The sequence below is a fragment of the Chelonoidis abingdonii genome, chromosome 8 (genome assembly GCF_003597395.2).
Source record: "Chelonoidis abingdonii isolate Lonesome George chromosome 8, CheloAbing_2.0, whole genome shotgun sequence".
In the NCBI taxonomy this organism is placed as follows: domain Eukaryota; kingdom Metazoa; phylum Chordata; order Testudines; family Testudinidae; genus Chelonoidis; species Chelonoidis abingdonii.
This window is the reverse complement of record NC_133776.1, coordinates 67243138-67258684: the sequence shown is the minus strand read 5'-3', so window position 1 is coordinate 67258684 and position 15547 is coordinate 67243138. Positions and strand designations below refer to the sequence as shown.

General features: G+C 49.5%; 1 protein-coding gene across 1 annotated transcript; it reads right to left on the bottom strand.

Annotated features, from left to right (window-relative positions):
* Window positions 1-98: 98 nt before the first annotated feature.
* NOX1 (NADPH oxidase 1) lies at window positions 99-9319 on the bottom strand. The gene is made up of 11 exons (XM_032772131.2): window positions 9209-9319; window positions 7926-8010; window positions 7061-7209; window positions 6748-6929; window positions 6235-6373; window positions 5138-5230; window positions 4657-4892; window positions 4368-4530; window positions 3994-4140; window positions 3556-3680; window positions 99-2214 (listed from the first exon to the last, which is right to left on the bottom strand). The coding sequence occupies exons 1-11, from the start codon at window positions 9266-9268 to the stop codon at window positions 2088-2090; spliced, it is 1506 nt and encodes a 501-aa protein (XP_032628022.2). The 5' UTR covers window positions 9269-9319; the 3' UTR covers window positions 99-2087.
* Window positions 9320-15547: the final 6228 nt, after the last annotated feature.

The following is a 15547-nucleotide window of genomic DNA, read 5'->3' as shown; positions in this document are numbered from 1 at the left end:
GTACAGTTCACAACTCTGCTTGATACTGCCTCCAACGGGCGCCTCTTTCTGTGCCTGACTTTGAAGCACTAGAGATGGCAAAGGCCTCTAGGTCGCTCGTGTGAGCCCTTCACCTGGCCAGGCATGATGGCCTCTCTCCAGTATAATCAGGGAATTCCTTCATCTGGTGCAACATGTCCTGGCTCCAGGATTGATCATTAGTCACTGTGTTCCTGCAGACACCAAACTCCATGTTTCCCAGCCTTCTTCCCTTAACCACACAGAAGGTTTCTTACAGGCTGATCTGTGCTCAACATGACTCTTCCTAAAGGGGATGGTGGGAGAAAGAGATGGTCCCTCTAGGCAGCTTGTTGCTATTTGCTGAACAGTTGAGATGCTGCCGTTATTACTTGCAGTCTCTGGCAGAAGAAACTGAGTAAACTGGGCGTGTCTGGAGAAGGCTGGTGGACTGAAATTGTTATCTGAGGAGTATGACAAGGGACAGTTAGGCCAGCCTGACCACTGTGGTGGGACAAAGAGGCGGGTCTGTATTATGTCTGCTCTGCTGAGTTTATACATGTGGCCTCTGAGGAGTGAAAGGCGCATGAGGTGAAGATGTCCTCTTACCAAGAATGTCCCAGTTGATCTGGAAACCTTGTCAGGCACCAACTGGGCCCACTGAAAATGCCCACATCTGTGTCATTTTTCTTTCATTAACAACCATGTCAGTTCACTCCATCAGTGAGAGAAAAAACATTTCAAACAGTTCGTGGCAACCCCCCATTTAAGTGGTAAGGTCTTTTGTGATAGCAGGCAGGTGGGAACATTTAGGCCACAGTCACTTTGGCAAGATTTATGAGGCACCCTTATCAAAGCACCTGTGATGAAAATGTATCTGTCGCACTTGTCTGATTGAAGTTTGTCTTGGGCATTTCTTTCAGTGAATTGTGTGCTGGTGTAAGACACTGAATTGCAGCACTGGAGCACTCTGCCCACCACTGGGTGCAGCAAAGGAAGCTGCAGTGCAACTGTTCCTACAACACCCCTTACACTTGTGTACATCCTTCTGTGGAAGATCTCCTATAGGGCTGAAATGGGTAGCTTAGCTTTCAGTCCTACCCATCCTGATGTGAAAAATGCCATTGTGGATTGCTAAGCCCCTTGCTCTCAACTGGCAGATCAGCTGTGGCTGCTGTATCATTTAAGATATCTTCCATTCCTGGTAATATGATTTTCTTCTTTTCAGGATACATTCAGGCAGGTTTCGTTTCCGTGAGTCACTCTCAATCGGCTTGTTAAACCTTTCTGCTCTGGCTACTGGATGACAGAATATGCTCACAATGTCACAAAACAGAACAGCTGTGATGGGAGAGGAGGTGGCAATTTGACTTTATTACTGTTCTTTACAATTAGCGCAGACAGAGCACAGGTTCAACAGACACCATCAGACACTAGGTAAATGCTCTGCATTTGCATCTTAAATTGAACAGAATGGTTCACCAGGGTTGGGTTTTATCCCAAGTTATTTACAATGGAAGCAAGTTTTGTTTATTTTAATATTCATGTACAGAAACATTTATTGGAGAATATTGCCCCTTTGTGATGGATTAACTACAAATTACCTCTGTCCTCCCCAGCAGATTTCCCCCAAGTCCATCATCCTGGAATTCCTCTGTCCATGCCCAAATCAAGTTTAATCATCAGTCTCAGCCTTTATCAGTCCCTTGTGCAGGTGCCACAATCAAACTTTGTAAGATCATGCTGATTGCACCAGAAAGTCCATTTCAACTCTGATCTGCATGTGAGATCACTGTTGACCTCTAGTGAAGGAGACCCATTCCCCTCCCCTTTAAAGGAGATGCAAGGTGGAAAACTCAAAAGGACACTTCCTTTGGAGGAATGCAGTGTTGTTTTGGAAGCTCACTTCTTCCTTGAGTTTAGTAGGTAGGAGACACATGGTTTGAATGGCAGCATTTCCCAGTAGTGTCAGTCAGCGCATCCTCAGCAGGGCCAGGTTGATTCAGTTTTAAAAGGAGCTGTAGAGGATCAGATAATTGTTCTTTGGGAGGTTGTGGTGTGTCACAGTATAGTCACCATGTTCCTGCTGCTTAGAAGTTCTCCTTGTTGAAGTAGAATTTGACTTTCCTAGGGTCCAGGCTGGAGTACTGATGGCAGCACTTCTGCAGGCTCTTTGCCAAAGCTTGAGGCCCACAGAGGAACACCCCCACTACAGACCTGCACAGAACAAAGGAAATGTTAGTGCTGGGGAGAGATCATCTGCCTTCCCCAGCCTCTGTCCAGGGCCCTTCACCATCTGTGGGCCTTCACTTGCCTCCATCTTCAGAACACACCCACATCCTAGGCATTCATTAATCCCTGCTGCTGGGGCAGCGTACCAGATGAATTACAGTACATATATTAGCCCATAGCTCCAGGGAACTCTGAGACCATGTGCACACTTAACTCCTAACATCCCTTACGCCCATCACCGCTACCTCAGAGGAGATTCCGGTCCTCTTTACAGCATTCAGAAGGGACAGCTGTGTGTGGAGGAGCCATGGAGAAGAATGTTACTGTGCAGGGTATTTATGATCTGTGCAGGAAACCTTCAGTTCTTCCCAGTGCTTCCCTCAAGAGACGCTTTGCCATCATCCTATAGAACAGTGGTTTTCACTCTGGTCTGCAGGTCTAAGTCCTGTGGTCTAAGATCATTCCAAAAGGGTCCGCACGTCCATTTGAAATTTGTTAGGGATCCGCAGATGAAAAAAAGGTTGAAAACCCCTGCCATAGAAGATCCTTGAATTTCGGCCTTGGGCCCAGTTTTCAGAGATGCTGAGCAGCCATGACTCCACCTGAAGGTATTAGGAGCTGTAGGTGTTCTGCACCTCTGAAAAAACCTAGGCTGTTAGAATCCAATAATCTGGGAATTCTTCAGTAATTAACCATTGGAACAATTTACCAAGAATTATGGTGAATTCTCCATTACTAGCATTTTTTAAATCAAGATTGGCTGTTTTTCTAAAAGATCTGCTCTAGGAATTGTTTTGGCAAGTTCTCTGGTTTGTGTTATACAGATGATTACAATAGTTCCTAACCTATGAATCTAATCATTCTGGTTCTATAGAATATGCAGCTCATTCTCAGGCCTGGGCTACACTAGTGGTGGTGGGGGGTTTGAACTAAGATATGCAACTTCAGCTACACTATTTGCGCAGCTGAAGTCGAAGTATCTTAGTTCGATTTACCTGGCTGTCCTCATGGGCAAGTTGACTGCCGTGGTTCCCCCGTCGACTCCGCTTACTCCACCTGCCGAGGTGGAGTACGGGCGTCGATTCACGGATCGATTTATTGCATTCCTCCAGATGAGACACAATAAATCGATCCCAGATACATCAAACACTGCCCGCCGATCCAGCGGGTAGTCCAGATATACTCTCAGTGTCCTTAGGTGGCACCTGTGCTTACAGAAGCAGCACTAGACTTGCTGGGCATGCAATCTGAGGAGGAAGAGGCCAAGTAGCTTGAAGACGCATTTCCAGCTCTAGCAATATGGTCTCCAGGGCACTAGACACTTACCTGGGGTGGGCAGTTGCCACTGCAGAGAACATATTGCTCCACATGGGTCTCCCAAAGGAGGTTTTCTGTTTGAGACCTGTCACCACATCCGTGTCGTTATCAAAGTTGAAAGCTGCTTGGCCAGCCTAGAGTTACAGGAGATGAGGAGTGAGAACAGGCAGACGTCCTGCCAACGTCTGGAACCCAACAGACGGGCTGCAGGAGCCCTCATTCAAGAGGCCTTGGCCTCAACTGTTGCCACCCTCCCTGCGGGGTTAAGTGGCAAAATCTCCACTCTGGTGCCTGTGTTCATCTTGTCTAGCTTTTAACATGGTGTTCTGACCTTCCCATTCCTACCTACAGACATTCTCTCCTGTTCCCTTCTGGGCCATAGTGTTCTCCCCTCCTAGACTGTGACACATCTCCTGCCATCAGGACTGTATGGTGTATGTGACTCACAACACTGTTGTCCCAGCCTGTGAGGAAGAGTCTGTAGTTCAGGAAACCTGTTTTGCCAGATTTCTCCATCTCTTGCTCCAGGGAGGCGAGCAGGTCATTGAACCAGGCAAATGCACCTGTATCCCGGCAGAGCCAGTAGAAGTAGATCTGGGATCCAACAGCACAAAGAGAAAGAGAGACGTTACTAACAATGGGAGAGCTGTGCACTGCAGTGGAGCAGAGGAGAGAGTCCATTACAATAAGGACAGATTCAGCAGTAAGGCTGTCGCTTTGCGCTGTGGGATGTTGCACTTTAAGGACACACAAGAGGTTGCTGGGAATGAAGGTCAGACAGGCATCTGTAGGGCCAGCCTTTTCCCCATTCCACTGGTTACCTTTTTGGTTTTGAGATGCTGGTCTGCATGCTGGAACTTGTACCAGATTGATTTCAGTACAGAGGCAAAGGGCGTGACCCCGATCCCTGCTCCCACCAGCATAGCAACCTCATACTGGAATACATCTTCACTGGCTGTGCCAAAGGGGCCATCCACGTTTATCCTGGTAAAATAAGTCAGGACCCAGGTAAGAAGTCGAAGCTGCCTTCCTGCATCACTTTGTATCACAAAACTCTTCCCAGGGGGTGAGTTCTAATGGCTTCCTGGCTCTAATGCCATCCTGGCCTACCTGGGTGTCTTTGGTTTCTGCTGCTGAAAGGTATCAATAAGATTCTCTGTCCAGTCCCCTGCTGCCTGGATGTGGACAGAGAAGTCGTCTTCTTCTGGTGCAGAGGTCAGGGTGAAAGGATGCCACTCCAGGTGCGAGACAGAGGGGCAATTGATGAAAATATACTGGCCCACTTCCATGCTGAAGCCCTTCTTGTGCATCTGTAGTTCTAACACTTTTGATGGGTGTACGACAGCCTGTAGGAAAGGCACATCCACAAAGCATGAGTATGTCCCACCCAGCTGCTTCTACAGCGACACCACTGCTTGGGCTGAGCGTGGAGTAGCTAGGAGCACCCTACACAGGGAGCATACTGTGACTCCTGCTGGGAAAGACTGGGATTGGAGTGGCTAGGAGCTCCCATAGGTAGTACTTCTATCCCATTGCCCACAGTGACTCCTGCTGGGAGAGGCTGCACTGGCTGTGCTGAGACACCCCTTACCTTTGTAACAACGACCCTCTGTCGAGACCGCCAAAAGCGTAAGACCCGCTCAAAGACATAGAGAAGGATTGGGGTCAGCACCCACTGCCAGGACTGTGGAGACAGAAGTGAGTAATATATTGTGAGAGCCCTTCCATCTCTGGAGGAGCCAATGTGCACTGAGGGGAGATTTGGCAGTGTAGGGCACTGATGTCCCTACAGGGTGATTCCTAGATCAAATGTTCTCACCTAATGTTTTGGGAAATGTTTTTATGACACAGGAGACATGGCTCCATGCTGGTGCAGGGTGACGTGGGCCCACTAGGATTAGCATTAATACCTTATACCTACAGAGCACTGTCCCACCCACTCTAATTCAGGTTCTCAAGCTCTGTCACCAGGAAGTCTGGGCAGAGGGTGAGAGCTATCCCTGCAGGAGTTATCCCTGCAATCCATGCAAGCTTGGCACAGAGCTCCCCGGGGCAATGCTCACTAGTGCAGTGTGGGTTACAGCAAGTATGGGGAGCGTATTTCAGTCTAATGTCAATTCAGAGAGGAGAAAAGCTGGGTTTCCAAGTCCCTCTGCAGAGGGCTGTGATATTGTTCATGTCATCCCCTCTAAATCCTTTTGAGAACTGGCTACTTCCCAGCTGGATAACACTGAGGGCTACCCCCAGAGCAGCAGGTTGGAGCTGCTCTGGCCTGAAAGGAGCCTTGTCCTGTGCTGCTGGCATTTCTCACCCACCCCTGTCAGACTGGGAACCAACAGGGAAGAGGTGGGTTGGCCAGGAGTGTACATCGGGGGAAGGGAGGGGCTGTCTTGGCAAGAAGCACCTAGAAAGTTGAGCAGGGCTGAGGCAGCCTGTGAAGAGCCCCGTGTGGGATACTTGGCATGGAGAGGATTTAGGAAGGTGGGAGGGAGCTTGTTCTACTGGCAGGCATGAGTGGCAGGGAGGGGAAGGAATTAGGAGGGTCAGAGAACTCCTCTCCCGTCACACCATGGAAAATAAGATTGTGTCAGTGACTGCACCGCCCCCTCCTGATGGGACAAGGATGAGGTCTGTCAGTTAGCTCAGCATGGTCTCCTGCCAGCTATTGTCTGCACTGGTAGGACTCACCTCAGCTGGGATGCTCTCAAACTCGGGCTCTTCACAGTGGGAATCTGTGTTGTTTCTTCCCCAGTGTGTAGGGTCCTGCACACAGTGCTCGGGGTTGTGCTTATTCAAGTTCTCTGCTGTCTGCCCACGAACAAGACCACTGGGAGAGGAGAGACATGTCACCACAGCTCTCCTGATCCAAGCCTACCTCCCTGCTTCACCTTCATAACTGCTGAGCAAAGGAGGAAGGGGAGACGCTGGCCTAGAGATGGGAAGCATGTGATAGCAGGAGGTTCTGCTGGAAACGGGGGAGGGTGGAACAGTCAGAGGAGGGGGTTGGGTAAAGGGAGGGTGAGAGAGATGCTTGGATAGGAAGAAAGGAGGGTGCCAGATGCTCTATGGCAGTAGGGATGTGGCATGAGAGTCACATGCCAGGGTAGGAAATGGGGAGTGCATGACAGATGGGGAGGTGGACAGGGCCTGCCAGTGAAATGCCATTTGAGAGCGAGATGTGGCTGTTGTGTGGTGCCTTACGCGATGCCATGGATAACAAGACCGGCGAAGTAGATGATGAAGAGATGGTGTGTGTACCAGAAGACCTCAAAAGAGCTCCTGCGGATGAACTCCATGGAGGAGGTGACCATGAGGATCAGCGCCACAGTAATGATCACGCCTGTCAGGCCCGGGATAGTAGTGAATGTTACATATGCTGGAGTCTGCAAGAGAACACAGTGAGGAGATGGAGATGGTCACATTAAGTCAGCAGGCAGCACAGAATGAAGCCATGGCACCCTGTGGCAGCCACCCTGGGGCTCACATCCCCACAAGGCAGGTCCTGGGCACTCACCGTGCTGTTGGTGTGGATGGAGTTTAGCCACTTGTTACTCTCCTCATCTTGGTGCAGGTTGGAGAGGATGGAGGAGAGGCTCCCATCCGCAGCTTGCTGGCTGTCATTGTACCACTCAAAGTTACACAGGTGGGCGATGATGTGAACAGCTGAACATCACCCACACAGAGAGAGAGAGAGAGATTAGAACCAACCTACACCCTGAGAGTCCATCACTCAGGGGGAGTCTACACTGGAATAAAAGTTCCTGTGGCACAGCCATGGCTGACCTGGCTTAGCTGACTTGGGCTATGGGGCTAAAATTGCTGGATAGACATTCGGGTTTGGGCTGGAGCCCAGGCTCTGGGAGTCTCATATTGTGGGAGTCTCATAGCCTGGGATCTAGCCCGAGCCCAAATGCCTAACAGCAATTTTACAACCCTGCAGCCCTAGCCCTGGGAGCCCAAATCAGCTGACCTGGGCCAGGTGCAGGTATTTAATTGCTGTGTAGACATATACCCGAAGACCTGCTGCAAGCCAAGGCAGCACAGCTTGCTGTGGAAGGGTCAGCTGGCCCCCATCCCATTGCCCTCTTGGATATAGAATCCATGCTCGCCATATGCAGACCGAGCTCAGACCCTGATCATCATCCCACTGGGGAGGGCCTGGGCATCTGCTCACTCTGCCCTCAGTAGGGTGCCAATTTTGGTTGGATGTATTTCTGGAAGTTTCATCACATGACATAATGTTTAATTCCTGGACACTCCAAGACAGTCTTGGAGGGTTAGCAACCCTACCCGCAAGCAAGGGGGAACCTGAACCAGCGACTGCTGGCTGATGCAGCACTTTCCGGTACTATGTGCAGTGAGGTGGATGCCTGAGTTACCTGTGAACAGAGCAATCGCATAGGCCACAAGCTTGTGGAAGGTGAGGTTGTGATCTAGCTGCTTCCTCATTGTGCGCCTGCAACACTGCAGGGAGGAGAGGAGACGGTCAGCAAACAGGGGGCTGCTTCCAGACTGAGGGGGCAAGAGGGGTAAGGCCAGCTGAGTGTGACAGGTGTGAGGAGAGACCGGGGGCAGAGTGAGCCCCTCCCCATATGAGGCAGGGGGAGGACCTAGGGGTGGGCAGGCATGGACACACAGGGCCAGGGGCCATGTTGTGCATTGCATCTAGCTGTAGCCAATGAGGGGACCTTGGCCTCAGCTGGAGCCACTTGGGCACTGGTGCTAGCAACCCTGCCCCTGTGATTAATGCCTTTCCCCCTACCAGGACCAGCTCTAGGCACCAGCAAACCAAGCATGTGCTTGGGACGGCACAATTTCAGGGGCAGCATTCTGGGTGATCTCGGAGGATCTCCCTAGAGCCGGCCCTGCCCCCTACCCTGCCTCCTGAGGAAAAGCAGCCAATCAGAGCTGCTGCAGAAGGCACATGGAGCCCTCCTCCTGCCCTCAGGGGCCAGAACACTTTTGGGTGAGGTAGGTGATGACACCTTTCTCAGAGAAGGGAAGGGGGGAGGTGTCCCTCCCCCAAGCCCTGGGTCAGTCTGTTCCCTGCCCCTTTTCCTCCATCCCTACAACACCCAGTCCGGGAGGATGCAGAGAGGGTGAAGAGACCCCAAAGCTGCCCCTTCTGGCCTAGGAAAGGGAAGGAAGGGACCCTGCTGCAGCCCCCCAGGTCCAGGAGAGGAGGCTGCAGAACCCCTGGAGCTGCAGGAGGAGCAGAGGTGCAATGAGGGGCAAGGAGCAGATGCAGGGGGTGGATAATTAATTACTGGGTTGAGAGAGAGTCTGTAGGGGGACACGGAAGTAATTAATGGGAACTGTGAGCATTGGGGAGATGGGGGGGGACCTTACCCCACCCCATCAGGCAGCAGCAGTAAAACCTCCTCACACTGTATATGTGGAAGTGTTGGCAGCACTGATTTCACACACACACCCTGAGGCAGGGGGAGTTCAAAGGTCACATCACAAACACAGTAATATTTGTAAATGACTTTTGGGCCAATCTCCTGATGTTTTGGTGTCTGGCTCATGCTGTCACTAGTGCATGACTGTGCTGGGTGTGACTGGCTGGGAGTGCCAGGTGAGGCCAGAATCGGTCCCTGTCCTGGGTAAGCATTTGTGTGGTGGGATGAGGAGTGCGGGTGCGGCAGGGCTGGTCACTCACCGAGCAGGTGCCCCTCAGGAAGGAGAGCAGGTTGCGACACACTGGTAACAGGATCAGCATGCTGTTAAAGTTCAGGCATTTTGCAGAGGCCCGGGCCCATGCCAATGCAGACTGGTGGAGGATATGCAAAGACAGGGTCAGTCTCACTTTGTGGGTGCCCACCAGTAACCAGCTATCACTGTATACACCACACTGAACTTGGCTTTAATGCAGGAGCCTAAAGCCCTTGGTTTACACCAGCAAGGGTGGCATTTTAACATCCTCCTCTCACTGAACAGCAGTGGATGCTATTGTATGTCAACCACTACTGGCTAGTGTTCTGTCCCAGACTACTACTGTGATGAAATCCCAAAGGGGTCACAGCCACAAACAGCCTCCCTGTGTGCTCCATTTGGAGCAGCACCTGCACAAAATGGGGGGAGTTTACATGCCTGGACCATCGCCAGCCGGAAGTGGAGCTGTGATGGGATAGGCTTCCTATTTCTGAGATGGGAAACACTCCCAGCTGATAAGGTCAGTGTCTGGCAAAAAGAGGGGCAGGGGAGAGAGAAGGAGACTGTCCTCACCCCAAGGAGCACTCTGGTGTAGTAGAACTTCTTATCTCTGTCAAACAGCAGGAAATAATATACAAACAGGAAAACATTCAGGCCCAACCAGGCTGCCTAGAGAGTGGGGAGAAAAGACAGTTAAATGGCAATTGAAAGACCCCACAGTCAAACAGGGTGTTAGTGTGTCTGAGGGGAGGAGGTGACGACAAAAGACTTGTGTTCCTTTATTTCAGTGAACCTTACAGGAAAATGCTAGGGTACTATAAAACTCCGGAGGGCCAGATCCTCAGCTGCCATAGCTCTACTGCCTTCAGGGGAGTTATTCCAATTTATATCAGCTCAGGATGTGACCCATGGGCTGTAATCACTGCATCGAATTACAAAGCAGAGTGATCACCTGCAGCAGCACTTTCAGAGAGGCCCATTTTGAGATGCTTTGTGCCTGATGTTCTGAGGTGCCATGGCATCCCTTGAGACCAGTAGAAGCTATGAGAGCTCAGTACTGTGCTGGTGTTCCTGGGAGAAGGAGTTGGCCCTGCAGCCCTAGAGAGTTAAGGCCTCATTTTCTGAGGTGAGAGCACCCACAGACAGCTCCTATTGAAGTCACAGGGAGCTGGATGCCAAGGAGGATGCAGAGCTTGCCAGGCTGAAGGAATGCTCCTTGTATTGGCAAACTTTAGCAGGGCAGACGAGTTCTCACCATAAGTCCAGGGGAACTGTGGTGGAAATGAAGGGAGAATGTCCCTGCTACTCTGCCTTATCTGAGGCTATTTGGTCTGTAGGTGATGAAGCAAGGGCTGGACTAACAGAAAGTCCATCTGCTGGTTCTGTTTGTGTCACTGTTCCCCTGGATCTCACCTGTCATCTGGCTTTGGGACAGAGTTGTAACAAGGAATTTTTGCACCCGAGGTGAGGGCCGGCTCCAGGCTCTTTGGCGGCAATTGGGTAGCAGGTCCCCGAGTCACTGTTGGAGAGAGAGACCCGCCACCGAAGAATGAATGAAGTGGAGGAGGCAATTCAGTGGCAGGTCCTTCCTTCTGAGAGGGACTCAGGGACCCACTGCTGAATTGCCGCCGAAGAAGCAGTGGCAGTAAAGTTGCTGCCAAAGCACCGCCGATCGTGGTAGAACTGTGCCCTCCACTTTGGGGTGCTGTTCAGAGCCCCGTATAGGACTACAGTAGTGCTGCTCAGTCTCTCAGTGAGAAGGGTTAGCATCTCCCCTTCCCCTCAAACAAGAGCATGATGCTGTTCATGGACAGTTTCCGTTCAGCCCGTCGGATCAAGTCAGTGACAGGACAGTTCATGGGTATCAGAGGGCTGTGTCCTGGCCTAGGTGAGAGGAGTTGCTGGTTCTCAGTCTAGCTCCCAATGGAGAAGTGCCCATATTACAATCCCCTGGCACAGCTGGCATGCTGTTTCAGCAGAGAGGTCAACAGCAATGTGTAAAATGATCTGAAAAAAGTGGTAGGACTATCATATTGTGGAAACACTGGGTTTGGTAAGACAATGTTTAAAATGCACCCCTCAGCAACCCAGGTCAGTGTTTATATATTTATTTCAGTTGTTGGTCTGTGACTCCTTCCAAACATGTCCTTTGCCCTCCCTCAGCGCACGCACACACACTAAGCACTGGCTGAATGGGCCATGGAGACAGAATTCCCCTCTCATCCCTCACCCTTCCAGGCCAGGGTAGCAGCTGTTGGGAGGAAGCCAGCCCTACCATATCTAAACTGTCCGTGGTCTGTGGATAAGTAGAGGGCTTCCATCTCCAGGGCAGTCAGACAAGCATCTTTCCCCAGCAATAGCAGCACTTATCAAATGTCAAGAGAGACAAAATCCCTCAAGCACAAATCCCACATCAGATCTCAGTGCTTCTGTGGTAGCTGTTGGCTACTGAGTTAGATCCTGATCCTGCAGCTGGCTCCAGGCAGGCAAACACCTGTGCCCAGCCCATGCAGAGTCCACAGATGCCAAAGCAGCTCAGCATGGATGCAGAGTTTGCCTACACAGACCCAGCTGCAGGATCAGAGCCAGGCATTGCAGATCTTCCAAGATTTTTAGATGCCTAACTCCCTTTGAGCATTTGGGCCAAATTCCACTTTCAGTGACATAAGTGTAAATCCAGAGTAACTGCTAACTTCTGTGCAGTGACTGGCTTCATACCTCTGTAACTGAAAACAGGATCTAACCCCATTTTCACTAGACATTGTCGATCATTTCTTTCATCTTACACCATAGTTTAGCTTCCTTAGTAATTTAGTAAGTGTAAAAGTATCAGAGGAGTAGCCATGTTAGTCTGGATCTGTAAAAGCATCAAAGAGTCCTGTGGCACCTTATAGACTAACAGATGTTTTGGAGCTGACTTTAAGGTGAATACCCACTTCATTGGATGATGTAGTTGGAATTTTCAGGAGGCGGTGGATATATATGCAAGCCAAGGAGCAGGCTAGAGATAACGAGGTTAGGTTCAGTCAGGAGGAATGAGCCCTTTTAGCAGCTGAGGTGTGGAAAACTCAGGGAGGGAGAGAAATGGTTTTGCAGTTGGCAGCCTTCACATTCTTGTTTAATCCTGAGCTGTGGTAGTCCAATTTGCAGAGTGAATGAGGTCAGCAGTTTCTCTTTGAAGTCTGGGGTCCTAAGTTTTTTTTTGCATGCAGGGATGGACTTAAAGATCTGCCTATGGTGTGGCCCAGGGAGGTTGAATGTTCCTACAGGTTTGTATATATATTGCCTTTCTTAATATTCTAATATTGTTGAATCATTTAATCCCTTTCCTACGGACTGTCAGTTGTGCTAGACCGTTAGAGCCCGACAGGATGTAGACTATACAGCTACAGAATAGGGCCCTAGCGGGAAGCAATATGATGTGTTGTTCTTAATTGCGTGGACTGTGGCAGAGTGGAATGACCCCAGTGTATGGTGTGGGCTATCTGGTCCCCCAGTGCCTCCCATTACTACACCCGCACTCATAGAGCCTTCCCATTACTACGGCGTTGCTATAATAATGGATGCGGTGTTCGTGGTTGGTAGATATGTGGGCAGAGCTGGTCATTAGGGTTTGTTGGCAGGATTGGTTCCTGAGTTATGACTCGTTTACTATGGTGCTGCAGTGTGCAGTTATGGTCAATATGTTCAGGTGGGTTGTCCTGTGGGCGAGGACTGCGCCTGCATCCCAAGGCTGTTATAAGAGTGTGGGACATTGTCCTAGGATGGGTTTGTAATCCCTGATTTGATGCGTTTTGGAGGCGGTTTTAGCTGGAGACTGTAACTGTTTGGGCCAGTGGAATCCTATTGGATTCTTTCTTGGGTTTGTCTTGCGTAGGAGGCTTCTGCGGGTACCACGTAATGGCTCTGTTGATCTGTTTCCTCTATAGTACTACGTGGTTTGTAGGTTTTGAGTGGCTTGGGTGGAGATTTCTGTAGTGCTTTGATCTGTCCTGAGGGTTAGAGCAGATGCGGTGAATGTACCTCAGTGTCTGGCTGGCAACTGGATCGTTGTGATGTGCCGGGGTGAAGTGTGAGGCATGAAGATAGGCATGCGAAGCTTGGTAAGGTTTTCGGTTATATCATGGTGCCTGTTAATGTCATGGACCATCGCCTTATTTCCCTGTCTGCACCCGTGTGGTAAGTCTTATGGGAATGTGCGGACTTCCACGTGTAGATTCTGGTTCCAGGCTGAGGTCTTCGATTCGGTGGGAGTGGAAGCTTGTTGAATCATGGGTTGGAAATTTTTCCAGAGTCTCCTTCCCATGGGTCCAGATGATGAAGATGTCATCAATGTAGCATAGGTAGAGAAGGGGCGTGAGTGGACGAGAGCTGAGGAAGCATTGTTCCAGCTCAGCCATAAAAATGTTGGCATATTGTGGGGCCATGCAGGTGCCCATAGTGGTGCCACTGATCTGGAGGTATATACTGTCTGGGACCAACATGGCTGCAACACCACAGCAAACAAAAAACTGTCTATGGAATTTAAAGTGTTCCCATGAAGTCAGTGTGTGCGAAGCTGTAAACTCAAGGGAAAGCAGAAGGAGGCATTTAAATAACCTAGGAAATTCTTAGCAAAGCACCCAAAGTATTTACTATTGGATAGATGCTACCATGACACTAACCAGCCAGAATCCTAATGGGAAATACTGAAAGAACATGCATTTATTGTTTTAGAATGATGTTTTATCATTACAATATTTTTATTTTATTGTGTTATTTGAACCAAATTCAGCAGTCCTTATCCAGCAAAAGTCCCATGGACTTTATTAAGAGGTAACTTGGGCACCTCGGGCAGAGCTCAAAAAGGTACTTAAACTCATGCGTAACTTAACTGTGGCATGTAACCAATTGCTTAAATCAGCCACTGTACAAGCTGACTGATTTGATACTGATTTTCTTTTTAAAATGCTCTAGAGACGATCCTGGCAATTATAGGCTGGTAAGCTTAATTTGAGTACTGGGCAAATTGGTTGAAACTATAGTAAAGAACAGAATTATTAGACATTATAGATGAACGTGGTGTGCTGGGGAAAAGTCAACTCCCTTTTGTAAAGGGAAATCATGCCTCACCAATCTATTAGAATTCTTTGAGAGGGTCAACAAACATTTGGATAGGGGAAATCCAGTGTATATAGTTTACTTGGACTTCCAGAAAACTATTGACAAGGACCCTCACCAAAGGCTCTTAAGCAAAGGAAGGAGTCCTGGGATAAAAGGGAAGGTCCCTTCATGGATCGCTAACTGGTTAAAAGATACAAAACAAAGGGTAGGAATAAATGGTCGGTTTTCACAGCTGAGAGAGGGAAATAGTGAGATGCCCCAAGGATCCAGGGCTGGCTCCAGGCACCAGCATTCCAAATCTGTAAGGGGAGGCAGTCCCCATTGTTTTGCCCCCAAGCAGTGCACCGAATTGCCGCCGCGGAGAGTGGGGGCAGTCCGTGTGCCCTTCGGGCGACACGCTTATTTCCGCGGTGGTGACAATTCGGCAGGAGCTTCAGCGGCAGCTTCAGCTAAACATAGAAGCTGCTGCCAAATTGCCGCCACTATGGAAACGCACCTGCCTCCCTAAGGGCACATGGACTGCTCCTGCCACCCGCGGTGGCAATTCGGTGCGCTGCTTGTGGCGGTGAAAACTGTAAAGCCAGCCCTGCAAGGATCTATGTGGGGACTAATGCTGTTCAATATATTCATAAATGATCTGGAAAAGGGGATGAACAGGTGGCAAAGTTTGCAGATGATACAAAATAACTCAAGATAGCTAAGTCCAAAGCAGACTGAAAAAAGTTAGAAAGGGGGATCTCATAAAACTGGGTGACTGCGCAAAAAAATAGCAGGAGAAATTCAGTGTTGATAAATACAGGGTAATGCACATTTGAAAACATAATCCCAGTTATACACACAAAATGATGAGGTTGAAATTAGCTGTTACTTCTCAAGAAAGATCTTGGGGAATCATCATGGATAGTTCTCTGAGAACATCTGCTCAATGTACAGCAGCTGTCAAAAAGGCTAACAATGTTAGGAATCATTAGTAAAGGGATAGATAATAAGACAGAAAAGATCATAGTGCTACTATATAAATCCACGGTCCTCCCATACCTTGAATATTGTGTGTAGTTCTGGTCACCCTTTCTCAAAAAAGACATGTTGGAATTGGAAAAGGTACAGAGAATAGTTAAGAGTGTGGGGGGAGGGATAGCTCAGTGGTTTGAGCATTGGCCTGCTAAACCCAGGGTTGTGAGTTCAATCCGTGAGGGGGCCACTTTGGGATCTGGGGCAAAAACTGGTCCTGCTAGTGAAGGCA